General features: G+C 41.0%; 1 protein-coding gene across 2 annotated transcripts in view; it reads left to right on the top strand.

Moving 5' to 3' along the window:
• The window catches only part of NXN (nucleoredoxin), a 150652-nt gene that overhangs the window by 99393 nt on the left and 26330 nt on the right, over window positions 1-24929 (top strand). Inside the window, exons 6-7 of one of the 2 annotated variants that reach the window (XR_008888719.1) lie at window positions 3427-3602; window positions 12894-13018. Coding sequence is in view for 1 of the 2 variants with exons in the window: in XM_056556909.1 (XP_056412884.1) it covers window positions 3427-3606; window positions 12894-13018 (305 nt within the window). In the remaining variant the exon portion in view is untranslated. Of the gene's footprint in view, window positions 1-3426; window positions 3607-12893; window positions 13019-24929 lie in introns of both variants that reach the window. The other variant, XM_056556909.1, reaches the window with a different exon arrangement.

Raw genomic sequence — 24929 nt, forward strand, 5'->3', positions numbered from 1 at the left:
TGTATATCCTCTTTATTGTGTGTATTTATATATTTCACATACACTTGTATTAATAAAGTATGTTTATTTATTACTTGTTAAAAAAAAAATTTACAGTCTAAAAGTATACTTGTTGCATAAGAAAGGACAGATATATCAAAAGTAAGAAAAAATTTAATAATAAATTTGCCAAAAATAAGATAAATAAAAGTAACAAGGCCCTCTTGTAATTAAACCTTGTTTAGGTATGCAGCTGGTAATAGTTTTTCAGAGTGTCTATGGTAAAAGCCAATGTTCCTTTGGCTATTTAGGTTTTCATATAATTCATACAATGCAGGGTGCAGTATTTTTCTTTCTCAGCACTGCGCTCGTAATTGATACTGTACTCTTATCCTATTCCGCCCAGGAGCAGCATCCCGCTCCTCCTGTATGTGGGCTATGATGTGACCGTGCGGCTGTCTGTATCGCTTCTCCTATGCGCATGCGCACTTGAGCAGGTGATCCTTAGACTTGTAGTATCCAACACCGCTTGTTTGCTGGTCTCTGTTTGGCGTATCTTTGTAGCGGTTGCCCTCCAGACACTAGGCAAATGTGCTGTGTTGGGGGATGATAGGTATTTCAAAGTTACTGAAAATATCTGTGTTTGTAGCGACGTGCGGTCATAGTCCTCTGCTGGGTATGCCTGATGTAACCAATGGAGACTGGCTGGACGCGTTTCAGGGTCTAGCTTACCCTTTTTTCAACAAGCCTGGATGTGAAAGGATTCCTTAAATACACCTATGTATCTTGCAGGAGGACTCTAATAGGCAAACACTAATCAACACCCAGACACACGGGGGCGTAGTCCTAGCAACTAAAATAAACAAAAGAACTTTGAGCAGATTAACCCTACAGTTTCTGACAGCGACTTTTTTAAGGGGTTTTTGCCTACGTGTGACATTTGCACTTCATAAATTCCCTGCCACTGCAGAAGTGTAACCTGAAAGTTGCTTAGGTAAGGATGTTTGCTACTTTATGTGTGCCCACAAAAGTCGCACAAAAAATTGCTTAGACGCTCGTGCAACTTTTCGTGTGACTTTTGTAAGCAAAAAAAGAGCTCTAAATCCCTTGCTAAATCTCCCACATAGTGCTCTAAAATGAAGACATAGCTTCAAAAAGATCCTTTAAAATAATCATTCTCTTTTACATACATAATGTTTTACGCAACTTGCATTAACGCCCATTGACTTTAATAAGAGATGCATAAACAGCGATGCTGTTTACACAACTCCTATTGAAGTCAAAGGACGCAAAATGGGTAGACAACCAACTTGACTGTTTTTTGGCTTCCTTACCCACTCTGACAGCCACTAGCAGGCCAGGGGGGGGGGGGGGGGGGGGGGTTAGGAGCCCATGTTTAGAGGACATTTATGGCATATCCTTAGAAGTCACCTGCCATAAGGCCTCCATACTCAAACCCAACGGTCATCAGATCCCAAACAGAATCTGGATTTGACGCAAAAGACAGTCAGTAGCAGTCTAGGTTTCTTTCACCTGTACAACACCACTGCAAATTAAGGTGAAGGTGAAAGGTGGCTGGCGGTTAATAGAAGGACATGCAATGGGTACCATCTCACCAGATTTCCTTCTGCTAAGTGTCTGGAAATGGTCATGACAGAGAGAGGAGTGTGTAATGAAGGTGTCACCTTTGTCTAGTGGACAGGGAAACTGTAGGAGCTGCTTGTTTAAACAACCCTTCTGCTGATGGTCGGTCTGTGCTGTCTGCAGTCTGTTTGCCTCAAGTGCATGGCCTTACATAACCACTGCTTCCAACACCTCCTAACAGCTTATATATAATGGCTTAGATGGCAGACAGTTTATTGAAACAACCATCCTTCTTAGTCCAATGATGCGCCCTTCTTAAAGTTTGTGAACTGGGCAAAATGTCTTTGATTGCGTCTTAGAGGCGTGTCTGGCAATCAATTATCTCACCAGTACACTACCCAAAAGTAGCCTTTGAGATTCTTCTTATAGGGCAGTGGCAAAGCAACTTTATGCCCTCTTGTGACAAAACCCATTGTCTAATCAGACCTCACCTGTACTCGCATGTTTTTTAAGATACCTAATTTTTCATACTTTGCAAATAATGTTGTTTTTGGGCAGCGACTTCCCTGAAGGTCAGAGCATCTGCCGGCTGCCTTGGATAGCAGTATACACAACACAAAGTGCATTCTAGAGAAATAAGCTCTGTAGGAATACAGTTTATTTATTTCTGTATAATAATTTCAGTACAGTATATAAATGTTTGTCCGCATAATGTAGCACATGATTTATACAGATCCAGGTGAAGATGGTAGATTATTTTTATAATAACATAGCCATACAGTATGATGCTCTTTTACTTGGATGTTTGGTTGTAAAGCCTTGTTGAATTTAGGACAGTATTCAATGTGCTTTTAGCAAGCTGTGTGTTTTGTTTACTATGTGGTTAAATGAAATGTTTTGTGTGTGTAAGGTTTTATTTTATGGGGATTAGAAGCCGTTTCTAAAAGCACAGATTAGATATAGTAGCTTTAGATGAGATCACATGCCTGTATTAAAGAAGTCTCAGAGATTTTGCTGTAAGCACCCCGCCTGACATGCTTGAGCACAGACTTGTCTGCTCTAAATCAAGCCTGTGTTAACAAATTTTCATTTGTATATGTGGGTTTACCACGTGTTTACATTCGGACCAAACCTTTGTGGCATTCCAAAACATAATGTAAACCTTTTCCTTTGCATTCAGAGTGGTAACTAAATACTGCATCTAGCTATAACCAGCATCTTTAACAGTACATGTGGTTTACTTTCTGAATTCAGTTAAGTTCCAACTTTATATAGTGTTATAGGGGTACTGTAAATCTAAAATGCATCCCCTGTAAAAAAAAATAAACAAATAAAAATGTGTTTACTGTGCTTTGACTTTCTTCCAAATTTTGGGAACCATATTTATGATGATCTATGCTGTTCTTGAAAGAGAAGTGGCCCCTTTGACTGTTCACACGGCTCCGACTAGTTCGGGGACTGTTCAACTCTTTTTTTCTTTTGCGCTGAAAGGACCCTGAATGGGTCAGAGCACAATGGACACCGCCTGGTCCTGACTCATCCCATTGACTTGAATGGGGTCAGTTGAGTGTCTAGTATTTTAGAGGAGTTGAGTGGAAAAAAATTGGAGTGCAGTATTTTTTTTTCTTTGCTCAACTCCTGTTTTACCAACAGACATTGTTCCCTTTAGTACAGCACAGTGGGGTGTGAACAAATTCTAATAATTTAAAACAGGAAATGTTTATACTGTCCTTGTAGCTGGTATATGTCAAGTTAGTTACTTCCTGACAGTATAAACTAGTTAGTATTATACTGTATGGATAAAGCTTGATGTATTTTTTTTTTTTGTATTTTAATTAAGCTAATATGTTATTATTTTTGCAGGCATTCCTAATCTCATTATATTGGATCCAAAAGGAGAGGTCATTACAAGGCAAGGGAGAGTAGAAGTTCTTCGTGACATTGACTGCAAAGAGTTTCCGTGGCACCCTAAACCTGTGTCGGAACTGACAGAGTTAAATGGCGTTCAGCTGAACGAGGGTCCCTGCCTTGTTCTTTTTGTAGGTATGGAAATCAAATAGTGGGAAAATCACAAGATTAAATTGCGTCACATAATGCACTATAAAGAAAGTTAGTAATAGGTTTCCATAGATACAATTCCATTGATTAGTACAAAGATATGACTTATTTAGAGACACATTTATATAATTTGTGTGAAAGTGATGCCAAATATTCTTATGGTTAGTTAATACTGCTAAGTTAATGTGTGCTTATAGTATACTCACATGCCATAGATTTGTTGCATTCATCTAAAGAGCGCTTTAATGTATCCATGTGCATGTTGCCAAAAGAATCCCAGTTAGATGTATGGAACTGATTTTAAGTTGCAGGAATTTCTGCAGCAAATTTTCTGTATATGAATAAGCTTGTTGCATAGACTGAACATGTATACCATGAATAGAATCTTCTGGAACTATACAAAAATAAGAAATCCATAAAGTGTGACAAAGAGGAGTGCACATGTTTATGCTGTTTACACAGTCAGCAGATACTCATGCTCTCCTCCTGAACAATGTTAATCTTCTTAGATCTCTTGATCTTATTAGCTTGCAACATCTTATGACACTAAAATTTGCTTTTTGTAAAGAAAGCTTACTGTGAATAGTGATTGCTTTTGATGACTTCCATAGAGTCAAGGAAGTGTAATGTTATGCAAAATGGGATGTACATTAGAAATAGTGGACTATATTTGCCTCATTAACCCCTTAAGGACTCAGCCCATTTTGGCCTTAAGGACTCAGACAATTTAATTTTTACGTTTTTCATTTTTTCCTCCTCGCCTTCTAAAAATCATAACTCTTTTATATTTTCATCCACAGACTAGTATGAGGGCTTGTTTTTTGCGCGACCAGTTGTCCTTTGTAATGACATAACTCATTATATCATAAAATGTATGGCGCAACCAAAAAACACAATTTTTGTGGGGAAATTAAAACGAAAAACGCAATTTTGCTAATTTTGGAAGGTTTCGTTTTCACGCCGTACAATTTATGGTAAAAATGACATGTGTTCTTTATTCTGAGGTCAATACGATTAAAATGATACCCATTATTATATACTTTTATATTATTGTTGCGCTTCAAAAAAAATCACAAACTTTTTAACCAAATTAGTACGTTTATAATCCCTTTATTTTGATGACCTCTAACTTTTTTATTTTTCCGTATAAGCGGCGGTATGGGGGCTCATTTTTTGCGCCATGATCTGTACTTTTTTTTGATACTACATTTGCATATAAAAAACTTTTAATACATTTTTTATAATTTTTTTTAAATAAAATGTATTAAAAAAGTAGGAATTTTGGACTTTTTTTTTTCGTTCACGCCGTTCACCGTACGGGATCATTAACATTTTATTTTAATAGTTCGGACATTAACGCACGCGGTGATACCAAATATGTCTATAAAAAATGTTTTTTTACGCTTTTTGGGGGTAAAATAGGAAAAAACGGACGTTTTACTTTTTTTATTGGGGGAGGGGATTTTTCACTTTTTTTTTACTTTTACATTTTTTTACATTTTTTTTTACACTTGAATAGTCCCCATAGGGGACTATTCATAGCAATACCATGATTGCTAATACTGATCTGTTCTATGTATAGTACATAGAACAGATCAGTATTATCGGTCATCTTCTGCTCTGGTCTGCTCGATCTCAGACCAGAGCAGAAGATGCCGGGAGCCGGACGGAGGAAGGTGAGGGGACCTCCGTGCGGCGTTATGAATGATCGGATCCCCGCAGCAGCACTGCCGCAGATGCCGGGATCTGTATTGATCCTGGCACCTGAGGGGTTAATGGCGGACGCCCGCGAGATCTTGGCCGTCGGCCATTACCGGTGGGTCCCTGGCTGCGATCAGCAGCCGGGATCAGCCGCGCATGACACGGGCATCGCTCTGATGCCCGCGGTTATGCACAAGACGTAAATGTACGTCCTGGTGCGTTAAGTACCACCTCACCAGGACGTACATTTACGTCCTGCGTCCTTAAGGGGTTAAAGACAACCGAGATTAAAATATAGATTCGTATTGTAAATTGCAATGTCTTATATAGTGGCATGAAGTATGATTCAGTATTATCAAAAATGAAGTGGGCAACACTGAGAACCTGCAAACTTTCTTTGTCCTCACAATGTTTAGTTTTATGTTTATGTGGTTCCTTAGAAATCTATACATAATATCTAATAATAATAGGGACAGGATTACTTGATGGATTAATCAGAGGCAATATGCTCCATGACCTTACATGTAGCACAGTGCTACCAATATCTTGTTTGTACAAAATGCATGTTTATTCTTAGCTGTCCCAGCAATAATTATATGTAATTATTATATGTAATGACAGTGTAGGACATATCTTATGTCTACAAAAAAAATACATTTTGAATTACCAGTTGATGAACATTTGGCAGAGAAGAGGTCAAAGATTAGGGAAAAAGTCTATTCATAGGCTGTATCTGGTATTTCAGCTTAAAGTCATACAATTGAATGGCGATGAGCTGTAATACTAGATCAGCCCATGGACCGATAAATTCTGTTTCTGGAAAGCGAACGTCAGATTCTATTCCTGAACCATTTGTTTCATTAGTTGCATAGAAAATATATTTAAGATTATTTATTGTTGTGCATCTCTTTCCATTTATAATTGGCTCCTGCACTGGATTACAATGCACACAGTGGATTACAGATAGTTTGTAGATGATATTTTACTAACCTTGTCCACATGCTGTGGAATTCTTTCACACAGAAATTGACCTGCAATTTGGTAGCCTCTTCTAGAAATGATATATTGGTGTTGCCTGCAAGCAACTCCAGTATAAACTACCCACATGGCCTTCTTCTAAAAAAAAACTTTTATAGTAGTGTTTTACTCTCATATAGTTTCAATGATGTCATGTAATCTTACTGGATGGACATGTTAATATTAAACAGCAGATTTTAAATATACAGATGCTATACCAGCATTGCATCATAATAAGAAGGCTTGTCCTAGAAATAGCTGACATGGACATTTTCAGCTGCTTAAACTTCTGCTCTAAATTCTGATGAGGTCGACATGGGAATAGTTCCCTCATTGATGAACAGATGAACATGTGTGAACTAGAACACAAAGACTTTACATGGAGGGAAATAGAACAAGTTGACAACTGTATTGTGATAGTTGTATTGACGTTCCACAGAATCCTGCATCTGTCCCTGAACTCTTCTCACTGACCAATCCTGTGTGACGTTAATCTGGTTGTGGAAGTGGACAAACAGAATTAAGCCAGTAAACCTCCCACATTGGCAGAGGCCATGGTAATGTGCTTTGTACTGGCAGCTTCCTTCGTTTCTGTGTGTTTGTCTGGACTGGTGCTGGTTCCCATCGTTACAAAGTGTTTTTTCATACTAAAGGAGTCACATTCTCTTTCCTTTCTATGGTCAGTTATTAATTCATGGAAGGCAATGGGTGTTTTGCTGAGGAAGGGAAAATGATTCCATTGTTTCCTGTTTCCCTGCCGAGTGCAAGATCCAACACTATTAACCCCTTCCCGCTATTGGACGTATGCATACGTCCAGGCGAATTACACGTTCGCGCAAATGGACGTATGCATACGTCCAAGCGATCTCCTGCTCTGCCGCGGGCAGCGCAGGAGATCGCGGGTGGGACTCAGCTGTCAATCACAGCCGGAGTCCCACCGCAGCTGCCGGGGCCGCGATCGCGCCGGTCCCGGCAGCATTAACCCCATAGATGCCGTGATCAGTCTGATCACGGCATCTATGGTGTTTGCAGGGGGAGCGCTCTCCCCCTGCCCATCAATCGCGGCGCCGCGATAAAATAAGGGGGATCGGGGGTGTCCAAGACACCCTCGATCCCCCTTGAAGAGATAGGAGTGAGGTGGCAGGGTTGCCACCCCTCCTATCCCTGCTATTGATCGGCGGAGCGGCCGACCAATAGCAGACTGGGGGGCGGGGGGGTTAAAGTTCGGTTCCCCGCGCTATGCCCGCCCATCGGTGTCCGGGCACAGCGGGGGGAACCGTGCAGTAGCGGCGGCGGCGGCGGCGATCACTTACCCGGCGGCGGCGGCTGTGATCACGGCGGCGGTGGAGGTAAGTATGACGCCGCGTGTGCAGAGTCTGTTGCCTAGCAACATCTGCAGGGCGACAGTTTAGAGAGTGGTCTCTAAACTGTCGCCCTCCAGATGTTGCAAAACTACAACTCCCACCATGCCTTGACAGCTGTTTGCTGTGTTGGCATGCTGGGAGTTGTAGTTTTGCAAGATTTAGAGGGGTTCAGGCTAGAGATCACTGACAGTGGTCTCTAAACTGTAGCCCTCCAGATATTACAAAACTACAACTCCCAGCATGCTCAGACAGCAGTTTGCTGTCTTAGCATGCTGAGATTTGTAGTTTTGCAACATCTGGAGGGCCACAGTTTAGAGACCACTGTCAGTGATCTCCAGCCTGAACCCCTCTAAATCTTGCAAAACTACAACTCCCAGCATTCAGGAACAGCAAATGGCTGTCTCGGCATGCTGGGAGTTGTACTTGCGTGCATCCAGCTGTTGCATAACTACATCTCCCAGCATTCTCTTTGGCAATCAGTACATGCTGAGAGTTGTAGTTCTGCAACAGCTGGAGGCACACTGGTTGGGAAATACCGAGTTAGGTAATAGGTTCTATTACCCAACTCAGTATTTTCCAGTGTGCCTCCAGCTGTTGCAAAACTACAACTCCCAGCATGCACGTTCTGTCAGTGCATGCTGGGAGTTGTAGTTTTGCCCCCCCCCCCCCCCCCCTCCCATGTGAATGTACAGGTTACATTCACACTGGCGGCGGATTACAGTGAATTCCCTGCTTCAGGTTTGAGCTGCAGCAGCCGCAGCTCAAACTCCTAGCGGGAGACTCAGTGTAATCCGCCGTCAGTGTGAATGTAACCTAAAAACACTACACTACACTAACATAAAATAAAGAGTAAAACACTACATATACACACGTACACTGCCCCCACCACCCCTTCCCCCCCAATAAAAATGAAAAACGTATCCTACAGCAGTGTTTCCAAAACGGAGCCTCCAGCTGTTGCAAAACAAAAACTCCCAGCATTTCCGGACAGCCATTGACTGTCCAAGCATGCTGGGAGTTTAGCAACAGCTGGAGGCACCCTGTTTGGGAATCACTGGCTTAGAATACCCCTATGTCCACCCCTATGCAAATCCCTAATTTGGGCCTCAAATGCACATGGCGCTCTCACTTTGGAGCCCTGGCGTATTTCAAGGCAACAGTTTAGGGCCACATATGGGGTATCGCCGTACTCGGGAGAAATTGCCTAACAAATTTTGGGGGGCTTTTTCTCCTTTTACCCCTTATGAAAAGGTAAAGTTGGGGTCTACACCAGCATGTTAGTGTAAAAAAAAAAACATTTTTGTACACTAACATACTGGTGTTGCCCCATACTTTAAAATTTCACAAGCGGTAAAAGAAAAAAAGCCTCCAAAGTTTGTAACGCATTTTCTCCTGAGGACGGAGATACCCCATATGTGGGCGCAAAGTGTTCTGGGGACGCACAACAAGGCTCAGAAGGGAGAGTGCACCATGTAAATTTGAGGTCTAAATTGGTGATTTGCACAGGGGTGGCTGATTTTACAGTGGTTCTGACATAAGTGCAAAACAATAAATACCCACATGTGACCCCATTTTGGAAACTACACCCCTCACGGAATGTAACAAGGGGTACAGTGAGCATTTACACCCCACAGGTGTCTGACAGATCTTTGAAACAGGGGTCTGTGAAAATGAAAAATAAAATTTTTAATTTACACAGCCCACTGTTCCAAAGATACGTCAAATGCCAGTGGGGTGTAAATTCTCCCTGCACCCCTTATTACCTTCCGTGAGGGGTGTAGTTTTAAAAATGGGGTCACATGTGGGGGGTCCACTGTTCTGGCACCACGGGGGGCTTTGGAAATGCACATGGCCCAATTCTCTCTCCAAAAGCTCAATGATGCTCCTTCTCTTCTGAGCATTGTAGTTCGCCCCCAGTGCACTTCTTGTCCACTTATTGGGTATTTCCATACTCAGAAGAGATGGGGTTACAAATTTTGGGGGGTATTTTCTGCTATTATCCCTTGTAAAAATGTAAAATTTGGGGGAAAACAAGCATTTTAGTGTAAAAAAAATATTTTTTTTTTTACATATGCAAAAGTCGTGAAACACCTGTGGGGTATTAAGGTTCACTTTACCCCTTGTTACGTTCCCCAAGGGGTCTAGTTTCCAAAATGGTATGCCATGTGTTTTTTTTTTTCTGTCCTGGCACCATAGGTGCTTCCTAAATGCGGCATGCCCCCAGAGCAAAATTTGCTTCCAAAAAGCCAAATGTGACTCCTTCTCTTCTGAGACCTGTAGTGCGCCAGCAGAGCACTTTTCATCCCCATATTGGGTGTCTTCTGAATCGGGAGAAATTGGGCTTCAAATGTTGGGGGGTATTTTCTGCTATTACCTTTTTTAAAAATGTTAAATTTTTGCTAAACCAAGCATTTTTGGTAAAAAAAAAATTATTTTTTTTACATATGCAAAAGTCGTGAAACACCTGTGGGGTATTAAGGTTCACTTTATCCCTTGTTACGTTCCTCAAGGAGTCTAGTTTCCAAAATGGTATGCCATGTCGTTTTTTTTTGCTGTCCTGGCACCATAGGGGCTTCCTAAATGCGACATGCCCCCCGAGCAAAATTTGCTCTCAAAAAGCCAAATATGACTCCTTCTCTTCTGAGCATTGTAGTTCGCCCGTAATGCACTTCAGGTCAACTTATGGGGTACCTCCATACTCAGAAGAGATGGGGTTACAAATTTTGGGGGGTATTTTCTGCTATTAACCCTTGCAAAAATGTGAAATTTGGGGGGAAACACACATTTTAGTGAAATTTTTTTTTTTTTTTTTTACATATGCAAAAGTCATGAAACACCTGTGGGGTATTAAGGCTCACTTAATTCCTTTTTACGTTCCTCAAGGGGTCTAGTTTCCAAAATGGTATGCCATGTTTTTTTTATTTGCTGTTTTGGCACCATAGGGGCTTCCTAAATGCAACATGCCCCCAAAAAACCATTTCAGAAAAACGTACTCTCCAAAATCCCCTTGTCGCTCCTTCGCTTCTGAGCCCTCTACTGCGCCCGCCGAACACTTTACATAGACATATGAGGTATGTGCTTACTCGAGAGAAATTGGGCTACAAATTCAAGTATAAATTTTATCCTTTTACCCCTTGTAAAAATTCAAAAATTGGGTCTACAAGAACATGCAAGTGTAAAAAATGAAGATTTTGAATTTTCTCCTTCACTTTGCTGCTTTTACCGTGAAACAGCTAAAGGGTTAAAACACTTACTGAATGTCATTTTGAATACTTTGGGGGGTGCAGTTTTTGTAATGGGGTCATTTATGGGGTATTTCTAATATGAAGACCCTTCAAATCCACTTCAAACCTGAACTGGTCCATGAAAAATAGCGAGTTTGAAAATTTTGTGAAAAATTGTAAAATTGCTGCTGAACTTTGAAGCCCTCTGGTGTCTTCCAAAAGTAAAAACATGTCAATTTTATGATTAAAATATAAAGTAGACATATTGTATATGTGAATCCAAAAAAAATAATATTTGGAATATCAATTTTCCTTACAAACAGAGAGCTTCAAAGTTAGAAAAATGCAAAATTCTCAATTTTTTCATCAAATTTTGGGATTTTTCACCAAGAAAGGATGCAAGTTACCACAAAAATTTATCACTATGTTAAAGTAGAATATGTCACGAAAAAACAATCTCGGAATCAGATTGATAAGTAAAAGCATTCCAGAGTTATTAATGTTTAAAGTGACAGTGGTCAGATGTGCAAAAAAGGGCTGCGTCCTAGAGGTGAAAATGGGCTGTGTCCTTAAGGGGTTAAGTATTGTTTATATAAAGTTTTTAGACGCTTCTGTCTGACATCTTGTAGTTATTTTTCATGACTATGTTTAGTCATGATCTGGTTTATTATGTGTAATTTACTTTAATTTTCCTAAACCGTAATGTACCTGCAGCTATGTATGTAACAGGAAGACAAAACTACCTGTTAGAAATGTATGCTAAAATCATTTACTATACAATTCCTCACTTTGTGTTTATTTTTTTGCAAACTATGTGTTATTAACTTCCTTCGGCCTCTTGTACACTCAGAACATATTATATCTACCAATTACTATAATTCTCATGGAGGTTGTGTACTTTCTGCAATCACTACTTGTTAGAATTGTCCCTTGACATAAAGCTAATTACAGTGTGTCCTCTGCTGAGACCCCCATCAATTAGCTGTTATCTGTGGAGAACCTTGGCAGTAAGTACTATCACTGGGTATTACATAGTGCCAATTCATGTCAATTGTTGGGCTGTCTGTGTAGTGCAGGACAGATCAACAGAGACACTCTTTGTAACCGCTCTGCAGTCTGAGCAGGGGTCTCGCTCTTATAACTCAGAATGCCCTTAGAGGTTTCAAATGGGGGGGGGGGGGTTCTATTTGCTTCAGACACTGATGGATAGCTGTTTGCCCTAACAAGCAAAGGTGCATATGTTAACAAAGTTAAAGTAGCCAAGATCAGCTAAGCACTTCTATAATATATATATATATATATATATATATATATATATATATATATATGCAGTACCAGTGTGAATTATCTCTGAGAATGATCGGGGGAGGTTTATCAAAACCTGTCTAGAGGAAAAGTTGCCGAGTTGCCCATAGCAACCAATCAGACCGCTTCTTTCATTTTGCAGCGGTCTTGTTCAAAATGAAAGAAGCGATCTGATTGGTTGCTATGGGCAACTCAGCAACTTTTCCTCTGGACAGGTTTTCATAAATCTCCCCTGATATTCCTATATCATTAGGGCCACACTGCACTAAGCTATAAAATGTACCTGTTACTGATACTGTGCACAGGGAAGGCATAGCTTTACCAGACTTATTAAGAGGTGTGTACTGTAGGAAACACTAGTCTTAATACATTATACTACTATTACTAAATACTATTAAACCAAATCTTAAAGGGGTACTCCAGAGGGCAAAAAAAAATTCTAATTATCTGGTGGCAGCAGTGAGCCATGTGGCCAGACTGGAAAGAACTACACAACTTCCTGTGAAGCATACAGGAGCTCATAAGTACTGAAAGGGTTAATATTTCTAAATGGAAGTAATTTACAAATCTGTTTAACTTTCTGGCACTGATTATTTTTATTTGCAGATTGGGTGATTGCACTTGTCAGAGATTAATCATCCTTTACCTTTATTTCTTTTAGACTCTGAGGACGAAGGCGAGTCAGAAGCAGCAAAGCAGCTTGTTCAACCCATAGCAGAAAAAATTATAGCACAATATAAAGCCAAAGATGAGGAATCACCACTACTGTTCTTTGTTGCCAGTGAGGTGAGTAGGAGAAATGGGAGGCATGTCTAAGTATAATGTAAATCAAAAAAGTATAAAAGTAAGATATATTTAAAATTGATGAAAAACATTTGATTGATTATGTGCCAAGTATTGAATGCAGTCATATAAGATGATGGAATTATATACTAAACTGTAGTTTTTGTCAACATTGAACAATGAAGTCTGTATGTTTTTCCTGTGTCTGTTGGTTTTCTTCCATATTGATAGATTAAGGCTTTCTAAAAAATTGGCCCAAGTGTGTGCCTGAGAAATTGGATTATGATGTGAATGAGTACTTTTTACAGTGCGACAATGTTTTTTGGCTATTAAAGGGGTACGCCTGCCCTAAGACATCTTATCCTCGCCGCTAGGGACCCTCGCAATCTTGCATTCGGCACCCACCTCTTTAAGCTGCACGCCGCGCTGCCAGCTCACAAACTGCCGGGTTCAGACCACAGGGCCAGAGTATCGTGACATCATGCCCCGCCCCCGCTATGCAAGTCTATGGGAGGAGGCGTGACGGCTCCCATAGACTTGCATAGCGGGCGGGGGCGGGGCATGATGTCACACGGGGGCGGAGTCGTGATGTCACGATACTCCGGCCCCGTGGTCGGCACCCGGCAGTTTGTGAGCTGGCAGCGCGGCGTGCAGCTCAAAGAGCTGGATCAGAATTTTACTGGGACCTTACATTTTGTTATATATTTTATTATTATTATTATTATTACATTTTTGTTTTTTCTTCTCTTGTATTCTTTTGCTACACTGTTTTCAACTCCTGACTCACTAGCCAATCAGCATTCACAATGTTCCATCCAATCACTGTGCAGTACCTTACCACTCTCTCCCTGCTTATTACCATCACTTATTGAAGCAGGTGCTTAGCAGCACCGCCAAGTACAGCTGCCACCAAGCAGCTAATGTAGTAAGTGAGTGATCCAGCCAACAACTCCATTCAGCAGCTATGGGGATCGGCTCTGCCAAGTGGCTGCTTCAGAAAGTCATCCTGCTGGACACACAGGGTAGCAGGTGCAGTAAGTAGCTCTGCTGAACCACTGTTTTAACACTATGCATGGAGGGCAGTAGCTCTGTTATCCAGCATTAACCCCTTAAGGGCCAAGCCCATTCTGGCCTTAAGGACCAGGCCAATTTTAGTTTTTGCACTTTCGTTTTTCTTCCTTCTCTTCTAAAACATAAAGCTTTCATTTTGCACCTACAGACCCATATAAGGGCTTGTTTTTTCAGTCAACAATTGTACTTTGTAATGACATCGGTCATTTCATAACAGTCTACAGCAAAATTTAAAAAAAAATATTTGTGGGGTAAAAAAACAACCAAACACCATTTTGTATCTTTTGGGGGCTTTGTTTCTACACAGTGCACTTTTCGGTAAAAATGACCCATTGGGGGAGATTTATCTAAACCTGTCCAGAGAAAAAGTTGCTGAGTTGCTATAGGCAAGTCATCAACTTTTCCTTTGGACAGGTTTTGATAAATCTCCCCCATTATCTTTATACTGTAGGTCCATACGGTTACAAGGATGCCCAATTTATGTAGGTTTTATTTTATTTTAATACTTTTAAAAAATAACTACATGCACCAAAATTAGTACGCCTAATATTGTCCTCTTCTGTCCCCTATAACTTTTTAATTTTCCGCATACAATGCTATATGAGGGCAAATGTTTTGCACTGTGATCTGCAGTTTTTATTGGTACCATTACCATTGGTAATTTTGGACTTTGGTATTTTCTTTACATGTACACCATCGAACGTGCGGTTTAACTAAACTTTATATTTTAATAGTTGGGACATTTACGCACGCGTCTGTACTACATATGAGTGTTAACTTAATAATTTTTTTTTGTACACTTCCCCCCCATAGGGAGCTATAACATGCAATCTTGTGATTGCATACACTGTTCAATGCTAAGCTTGGCCTCAGCATTGATCAGTGTTATCGGTGTTTTGCTGCTCTAGCATGCCATGGCTTGCTGGGGACATCAGTGCACAGAACAGATGGCAAGGAAGCAGGTTTGGGCCTTCCCGCCGTCCACTCAGCTGATCAAGGCCTGCTGATCCACTGAGCTAACCGGCATTAACTCCAACTCTAATCGCAGCGAATAAAGGGTTATTGCCGGGCATCAGCCCGATCAGCAATGTCTGGCATTAACCATTGGTCCTTAGCATAGCATTGATCAGTGTTATCGGCGCTCTGCTGCTCTAGCCTGCATAGCAGGCTTGGAGCAGCTGATCGGATGACGAGGAGGCAGGTGAGGACCCTCCCGCCGTTCACTTAGCTGATCGGGACCTGCGATGTTGCTGCGGATGTCCCGATCAGCTCCACTGAGCTATTGGCACTGTTAACCCCGCATTATAGACAAAGTTGATCGTGGCATCTAAAGGGATAATGCCAGGCATTGGCCCTATCGGCGTTGCCCGAGATTAGCCATGGGTCCTGGCTGCCTGTAGCAACAGGGACCCACCGAGTTTAAAGCGTTCTCCACTCATGCAAACAGTTTAAACCCCGTTAATGGGACCTGGGTGTACAGGTACGCCCTTCGCCCTTAAGTCTCAGGATGCAAGGGCGTACTTGTATTCCCTTGGTCCTGGTTAGGTTAAGCAGCTCCGTGGCAGCTGTACTAATCTGCGGAGCCGTAAAAAAAACGTCCATGCAGTTTCATGATACTGGAAGTTCTGTTGTCTGTATAAATGACACATAGATCTCTGAAGAATTAAGTAGAAAAAATGTGTTGTTAAAGCCTTATTCGGGCTGTGGCTATGAATCAGCTGCAGTGTAATATTTAAGAAAAACTGCCACACAGAATTAATGGACCATATGGGAAACTGGCAGTTTTGGTCAAAGTTTTACGATAACAGTAATGTCACCCTGATAGCATAGGTGATAACATAGGTATGAAGGATTTCTCTGCTGGCTGACTGGATAGTGAAAGTCTTTATTCTTTACGAAAGATGGTGGATCTCAAATCCTTCCTGCTCTTATCAGTTGTAGAAGCAAGGAGAGCAGCAGATCCAGTATTTGGGATCTCTTCAAAAAAAGTAGTAAATGCTCCAAGAATAGAAGTTTCAAATGCAATTTTATAGGAAACTGGTATGGAGATCCATTTTATCCAGCAATGGGAGCCAAAACAAGATGTTAACCCCCCTCTTATTCTTTAATTTCATTGATCCAGATTTAATATTGGAAATGCTTCATAATTCTGGCACAGTTTGGTCTAAACTTAGACAAGACAGTCATCAGATATGCCAGATTTATCAATCTACCTAATTCACTTTGATAAATCTGGTGCATTTGAAAAATATCTTCTTAGTTGTAGTAAATCTGGGCAACTGGTACGTGACAAGGCAACTTGGGGAAAAATTAAATTTCAGTGCAGGAACTCGAAGTTTAACATGGTCATTTTTTATAGCAGAGTAAGGTGGAAAATAAATGACTATGAAGGAGATTTATCAAGCTCTGTAGTAGATTTTTTTTGCGTAAAAAAGATTTTTGCTTATTCCAAAGCACATTTCTGAAATGTGCTAACTTAGTAATTTTTTTTTTTTTTACTTTTCAGTGGTCATGTGTTTATCAAATGCGATAGAGGCTATTTATGAAGAAAAAAAGTCACATCTCCATTTAAGTCACATATGTATTCCAGGTCCAACCTGGCTTACAGAAAGTGCACACATCTGCAGAAAAGGACATTTACACCTACTTTAACAACTGTTCTTGTCCTTCATCATGAAACAAAGCTACTACATTAAAGTTAATGTTAATTATAGAAAAAATTAATTATATAACTAATAACTCTTAATTTTAAGGTTGAAAATACACACTGCACACCTTGTTAATTTTAGGATATGTTCATGCTGGCGTACCCTCTCAATTTTAAAATTAATGTTGTGTTAAAATAGAATAAGGCACAAAATAATTGTGTAAGAATGTGCCACAAAAATTTTTCCTTAAAAAAACAAAAAGAAACATCCATAGTAATACAGCTTCATGCACATTTTGTACCGAGCCATTTTTTTTTTGTGGCTTCACTATTGTTTATGTGCCTGTTGGTGCTGCGCTGTCTTCCTTCCTGACGTAATCTCCGGCCTCAGCGCATCAACGCAAGACTCCGCCCACCAACGTCACAAAATGCGGGCTCAAAATTTAACAAAAAGGCCTCCAGAGTACGGATATTCATGGTGCGGCATAGTATGTTTTTTAAATATTTTTTTTAATTCTGAGGAGGGTGGATGAGTTGTTGCGGGAAAGTTGGAGAGCAGCTATTTAGTGCAAGGGCAGGCCAGTCAGGGTGTCACCCGATGCGGTACGAGCCCCCCGTATCCCCCCCCCCCCCCCATCATTCTCTAGCAATGCCACTGGTAATAAAGGGTAGATAAAGAACTACATCTATTAACATAAGGAAAAACTTTTCTGCTTTAAAAAATGCTTTTGTAAGCCGGTTTCCCGAGTTTTGCTTATGTGCGATTTATTTATCAAGGTCCTGCGACTATTTGAGAAATAGGTCGCATGTAAGCAAAAGGAAGTTAAGAAAATTTGTCATATTGAAGCCATACGTTTGAAAAGAATGATAAATCTCCTTCTATAAGATTATTCTAATGTGAACTCCATCAAAACATGAAGAAGGCTTTGTAGAAAATATAATTTTAATATTATTTTCTTATTTTACTTGGCTTAGAAGGAATACCATTGTTTCCACTTTTACTATGCATTCTGAGTTTTCCAGTTACCGTATTTATAGGGGTATACCACGCACCGGCCTATAACACGCACCCTCATTTTACCAAGGATATTTGGGTAAAAAAAGTTTTTTACCCAAATATCCATGGTAAAATGAGGGTGCGTGTGTTCGCGTGTATACCCCGATACACCCCCAGGAAAGGCAGGGGGAGAGAGGCCGTCGCTGCTCGCTTCTCTCCCCCTGCCTTTCCTGGGGTCTAGAGCCCTGCTGCCGGCCCTTCTCTCCCCCTGGCTATCGGCGCCGCAGCCTGTTCTGTCCCCCTGACTATCGGTACCGGCGCCCCACTGCCGACGCCGATAGCCAGGGGGAGAGAAGCGGCGCCGACAGCCAGGGGGAGAGAAGGGGCAGCGGCACCCATTGCCGACGCCGCTGCCCCGTTGCCTCCCCCCATCCCCGGTGGCATAATTACCTGGGTCGGGTCTGCGCTGCTCCAGGCCTCCGGCGTGCGTCCCCTGCGTCGTTGCTATGCACGGCGCGGCGCACTGACGTCATGCGCCGTGCAGCGCATAGCAACGACGAAGGGGACGCACGCCGGAGGCCTGGAGCAGCGCGGACCCAACCCAGGTAATTATGCCACCGGGGATGGGGGGAGGCAACGGGCAGCGGCGCCGGCAATGGGTGCCGCTGCCCCTTCTCTCCCCCTGGCTATCGGCGCCAGTACCGATAGTCAGGGGGACAGAACAGGCAGCGGTGCCGATAGCCAGGGGGTGAGAAGGGCCGGCAGCAGGGCTCTAGACCCCAGGGAAGGCAGGGGGAGAGAAGCGGGCAGCGACGGCCTCTCTCCCCCTGCCTTTCCTGGGGCGGTATCGGCGTATAACACGCACATAGACTTTAGGCTAAAATTTTTAGCCTAAAAAGTGCGTGTTATACGCCGATAAATACGGTATATCTCATTATTGCGGATAAAGAAATGTCTACACATACAAGTAATAAAGTATAACACTTAATCTACAAAATGTAAAGGCTACTTATATTATTGTTATATTAAATTCATAGGGCCTAAGGCTCTGTTCACATTTACATTTAAGTGGTTTCTTTGGCCTTTCTGGTATTTTTTTTATGGCAAAAAAAGCACATTCTGCAGTATTCTTTGAATAAACAATTATGTAACCCTAAGGGACTTTCTTAACCCCTTAAGGACCAAGCCCATTTTCACCTTAACCCCTTAAGGACCGGGGCTTTTTCCGTTTTTGCATTTTCGTTTTTTGCTCCTTGCCTTTAAAAAATCATAACTCTTTCAATTTTGCACCTAAAAATCCATATGATTGCTTATTTTTTGTGCCACCAATTCTACTTTGTAATGATGTCAGTCATTTTGCCCAAAAATCTACGGTGAAACGGAAAAAAAAATCATTGTGAGACAAAATTAAAAAAAAAAAAAAAAAAAAATTTTGTAACTTTTGGGGGCTTCCGTTTCTACGTAGTACATTTTTCGGTAAAAATGACACCTTATCTTTATTCTATTAGCAACAAAAAATAGCTGCACTGTAATTTAATGTGCGTTGAAATAACTGGTATATAAACAATGGTATATAAACAATGTCTAAATATTGCTGCGGGTCTATAAACTAATGCTGCAGTATAGCTCTGAGAATAAACATTGTATACTTATAAAGAAGCACTTGAGCCATAACTACTGATAAAACAAATGATTTTATTAATACTCTTTAAAATCACAAATATAACTACTGAATAGTGTCATTTTACAAGATCAATGATTGTAAACAGATAACCAATCCGAAAAGAAGGTGGTAAGACAGGTGCAGTTAATGTAACAGTGCTAGTGCATGACATGTAAACAATGAGAGCTACAGCAGCAGTAATGGGTGTCCAACAGTAATGTCCAATAGGACGAAAAAAAGGGTATGTAACCTCTACTAATGGGATGTCCAGCTGCCCGCACAGGATAGCTGGAATAGACACCAACAGTGCATAAAAGTAATGGCACTCACAATGCTGGTTCTCACTTACCCATTATAGAGTCCTGTCACCACCGCCCCAACGTAGGTTTCGTCAGCCTGGACTTTCTCAAGGGACGCGTTTTTGATTCATTTTTTCATGATATAAAAAGTGACCAAAAATGCACTATTTTGAACTTTGGAATTTTTTTGCACGTACGCCATTGACCGTGCTGTTTAATTAACAATATATTTTTATAATTCGGACATTTCCACACGCGGCGATACCATATATGTTTATTTTTATTTACACTGCGTTTTTTTTTTTTAATGGGAAAAGGGGGGTGATTCAAACTTTTAATAGGGGAGGGGTTAAATGATCTTTATTCACTTTTTTTTTCCACTTTTTTTTTGCAGTGTTATAGCTCCCATAGGGACCTATAACACTGCACACACTGATCTTCATCATTGATCACTGGTTTCTCATAGGAAACCAGTGATCGATGATTCTGCCGCTTGACTGCTCATGCCTGGATCTCAGGCACTGAGCAGTCATTCGGCGATCGGACAGCGAGGAGGCAGATAGGGACCCTCCGGCTGTCCTGTCAGCTGTTCAGGATGCGGGGTTTCGCCTTAAGAGGTTAAGGACCAGGCCAATTTTATTTTTGCGTTTTCGTTTTTTCCTCCTCGCATTCTAAAATCCATAACTCTTTTATATTTCCATCTACAGACCCTTATAAGGGCTTGTTTTTTGTGTGACCAATTGTACTTTGTAATGAAATCTCTCATTTTACACTGTAGAATTTACGGTAAAAATTGTGTTCTTTATGTGTTCTTTATTCTGTGGGTCAATACAATTAAAATGATACCCATGGCTAGATACTTTGATATTTTTGTACCCCTTAAAAAAAATCTAAAACTTTTTGTACAAAATCAGTAATCTAAAACCTATTTTGACCACCTACAACTTTTTCATTTTTCCGTATATAGGGCGATATGAGGGCTCATTTTTTGCGCCGTCATCTGTACTTTTTTTGTAGATGCCACGTATGCATATATAAAACTTTTATTTCAATTTTTATAAAAAAAATTTTGAATAAAATGTGACAAAAAAGCCATTCACCGTACAGGATCATTAACATTATATTTTGATAGTACGGACATTTACGCACGCGGCGATACCAAATATGTTTTTTTTTTTTTTTTAATTATGCTTTTTGGCGGTAAAATGGGAAAACTGACAATTTTTATTGGGGGAGGGGATTTTTCACTTTTTTTTAAACTTTTATTTTTTCATTTTTCTACTTTTTTTTAACACTTTTTATGTCCCCATAGGGGACTATCTATAGCAATCCTTTGATTGCGAATACTGTGCAGTGCTATGTATAGGACACAGCACTGCTCAGTATTATCAGTGATCATCTGCTCTGGTCTGCTCGATCGCAGAGCAGAAGACTCCGGGAGACGGCCGGAGCCAGGTGAGGGGACCTCCGGCCGCCATGCAGGATGATTGGATCGCCGCGGCAGCGCTGCGGGCGATCCGATCATCCATTCAAAGTACCGAAATGCCGCAGATGCCGTGATATGTATTGATCACGGCATCTGAGGGGTTAATGGCGGACATCCGCGTGATCGCGGATGTCGGCCATTACGGGCTGGTCCCCGGCTGCTGCTAGCGGTCATACACAGGATGTAAATGTACGTCCTGGTACGTCCGTGGTCGTTAAGGGGTTAAAATCAATCTGATTGATAACGATCCAACAAAGCTGTCTTGACTCTGTTAGTGGAAGTGTAAACAGACCCTAATACATAGACATATATGATAAATAACAATGTGCTGCATCAACAGTGTATTCACAGACATTACTGAAGTGATTTGGAAAAAGCCCATGTGACACAAATCATATAAAGCAAGGTCTTCCTATAAAACTTTGGGGGAGATTCTCAAAGAATTTTGCGACAAAATTTTGGTGCAAAAAGTATCGACCACACTTTCAAAGAGCTTTTGTGCCACAGTTTACACTGTTCTTGTCAGTCTTGTAAAAGCGGGCGTGTCCACGTGCTTTACATGATATTTTCAAAGGGGTGAGAGTCCAGTTTACATTAAAAAAATTTCCCACCAGCTTTTTGAAATAGTTGTAGTTTTATTGTTTTTGTTTTTATTTTTATTTTTTTTTGGGGGGGGGGGGGGGAAGGTGTTAAGTAATTATAAAAAAAAAAAAATATTATTAAAGTGTTATAAAAAAATATATACATATCTATATATATATAAAACTCAACGTGTGTGTGTGTGTGTGTATATGTATATTCCACAAAAACTTCCACATGGCTAAAGATATTAATATGAAACTTGGCACACATGTTACTTATATGTCAACAACAAACATAGGATAGGTAATTTAACCCTTATTCACCCCATTTGCCAGGGGCGGGGTTTATGTTTAAAGTCCCATACAAGTCTATGGGAAATATATGTTACTGCATAACTTCCAAACGGCTGGAGATATTTCGATAATACTTGGTCACATGTTACTTATGTGTCCACTTAAAATATAGGATAGTTGATTTAACCCTTAACTACCCCCATTTGTGAGGGTCGGGTTTTTGTTTAAAGTCCCATGCAAATCAATGGGAAATGTATGTTCTCACATAACTTCTGTACGGCTGGAGATATTTCAATATCCTGGTACACATATTACAGGTCGGGATATGAGGACGGGATGGGAGGTCGAGATAGGAGGTCAAGATAGGAGGACGGGATGGTCGGGATAGGAGGTCGAGTTAGGAGGATGGGATAGGAGGATGGGATGGGAGGTCGGGATGGGAGGACGGGATGGGAGGACGGGACGGGATGGGAGGTGGAGATAGGAGGACGGGATAGGGGTTGAGATAGGAGGACGGGATAGGGGTTGAGATAGGAGGACGGGATAGGGGTTGAGATAGGAGGACGGGATAGGGGTTGAGATAGGAGGACGGGATAGGGGTTGAGATAGGAGGCCGGGATAGGAGGTCGGGATAGGAGGTCGGGATAGGAGGTCGGGATAGGAGGTCGGGATAGGAGGTCGGGATAGGAGGTCGGGATAGGAGGTCGGGATAGGAGGTCGGGATAGGAGGTCGGGATAGGAGGTCGGGATAGGAGGTCGGGATAGGAGGTCGGGATAGGAGGTCGGGATAGGAGGTCGGGATAGGAGGTCGAGATAGGAGGTCGAGATAGGAGGTCTGGGCATGAGGACGGGATATTAGGACGGGATATGGGGTTGGGATATGACAACAATATATGGGGATGAGATTTGAAGTCAAAAGTTTCCTCCTTTGTTGATTTTCCTCCCCAACAAGGATGAGGAAGGAAAAACCGGGCAACGCCGGGTACTCAGCTAGTGTGTGTGTGTGTGTGTGTGTATATGTATGTATGTATGTATGTATGTGTGTATATATATATATATATATATATATATATATATATATATACACATACAGTACAGACCAAAAGTTTGGACACACCTTCTCATTCAGCGTTTTCTTTATTTTCATGACTATGAAAATTGTAGATTCACATTGAAGGCATCAAAACTATGAATTAACACATGTGGAATTATATATATATATATAACAAAAAAGTGTGAAACTGAAAATGTCATATTCTAGGTTCTTCAAAGTAGCCACCTTTTGCTTTGATTGCTGCTTTGCACACTCTTGGCATTCTGTTGTTGAGATTCAAGAGGTAGTCACCTGAAATGGTTTTCACTTCACAGGTGTGCTGGTGTGGAGGAGGAGCTGTGATGGTGTGGGGTGCTTTGCTGGTGACACTGTTGGGGATTTATTCAAAATTGAAGGCATACTGAACCAGCATGGCTACCACAGCATCTTGCAGCGGCATGCTATTCCATCCGGTTTGCGTTTAGTTGGACCATCATTTATTTTTCAACAGGGCAATGACCCCAAACACACCACCAGGCTGTGTAAGGGCTATTTGACCAAGAAGGAGAGTAATGGGGCGCTGTGCCAGATGACCTGGCCTCCACAGTCACCGGACCTGAACCCAATCGAGATGGTTTGGGGTGAGCTGGACCGCAGAGTGAAGGCAAAAAGGCCAACAAGTGCTAAGCATCTCTGGGAACTCCTTCAAGACTGTTGGAAGACCATTTCAGGTGACTACCTCTTGAAGCTCATCAAGAGAATGCCAAAAGTGTGCAAAGCTGTAATCAAAGCAAAAGGTGGCTACAACCTAGAATATGACATATTTTCACACTTTTTTGTTATGTATATAATTCCACATGTGTTAATTCATAGTTTTGATGCCTTCAGTCATGAAAATAAAGAAAACTCTGAATGAGAAGGTTTGTCCAAACTTTTGGTCTGTACTGTGTATATATATATATACATATATTTATTAAATTTTATATATTTTTTTTTCCTTGGTCACTGCACCTGTACTCACATTTTAAGCTCAGAAATGTTTTATTTATACAGTTATCGCTTGTCTGGGCACCTAGTAACCATGGAATATTTCGTGAGATGTTTCCACCAGAGTTTTCTGGGATGTAAAATTTGGCACCAAACTCTGGAATTTTGGCACAAAAAAATCCAATATGGCTGCAAAAAAAAAAAAAATTGGGCATGACAAAAAAAAAAGTGGCGCAAAAATGCATTTTCACATATTTTCAAGACAGCACAAAAGATCTTTGAAAATGTGAGAAAAAAAAAACGTGTGAATATTATCGCTGAAACAGAAATTACTGTAGTTTTTGAGAATCCCCCCCCCCTTGTATATAATTCTACTCTGTTTATATAAAGTTTAGAAAGACATATCCCAAAATGAATGTGTTAACTGCATATATTGACAGTTTAACTGGACTTCTGCAAATACCAAGATAGTGAAGCAATACAAAAATACTTGGTCAATGAAGAAAACCTTGTGCGAATTCGCATCTCTCGTTTAAAACCTTTTTTGATGTTTTCTCCAAAATTACATCAGTCATGTATGCTTGGGGGAGACACAAATGGGATTTAGCGGTTTCAGATTCTGGGTGTGGAGACACAAGCTAAAGCTCAAGTACACAGCACATCTGCAGGGATCCCGGCCAGGCTGTGTGATCACACCCCATTTTACAAGTTGATGGAGAATTGAAGATTCTTCACACTTTTTGGTCTGGCAGTCCTGTAATAGAAATCATGCAGTCAAGTGATTACCTTGTTTACCCTTCTATGTTTTTGTTAGAAGAATTGTGGAATGAGCAGTCTATGAGTGCAGCATCTGGAT

Source organism: Hyla sarda, chromosome 2, assembly GCF_029499605.1.
Source record: "Hyla sarda isolate aHylSar1 chromosome 2, aHylSar1.hap1, whole genome shotgun sequence".
In the NCBI taxonomy this organism is placed as follows: domain Eukaryota; kingdom Metazoa; phylum Chordata; class Amphibia; order Anura; family Hylidae; genus Hyla; species Hyla sarda.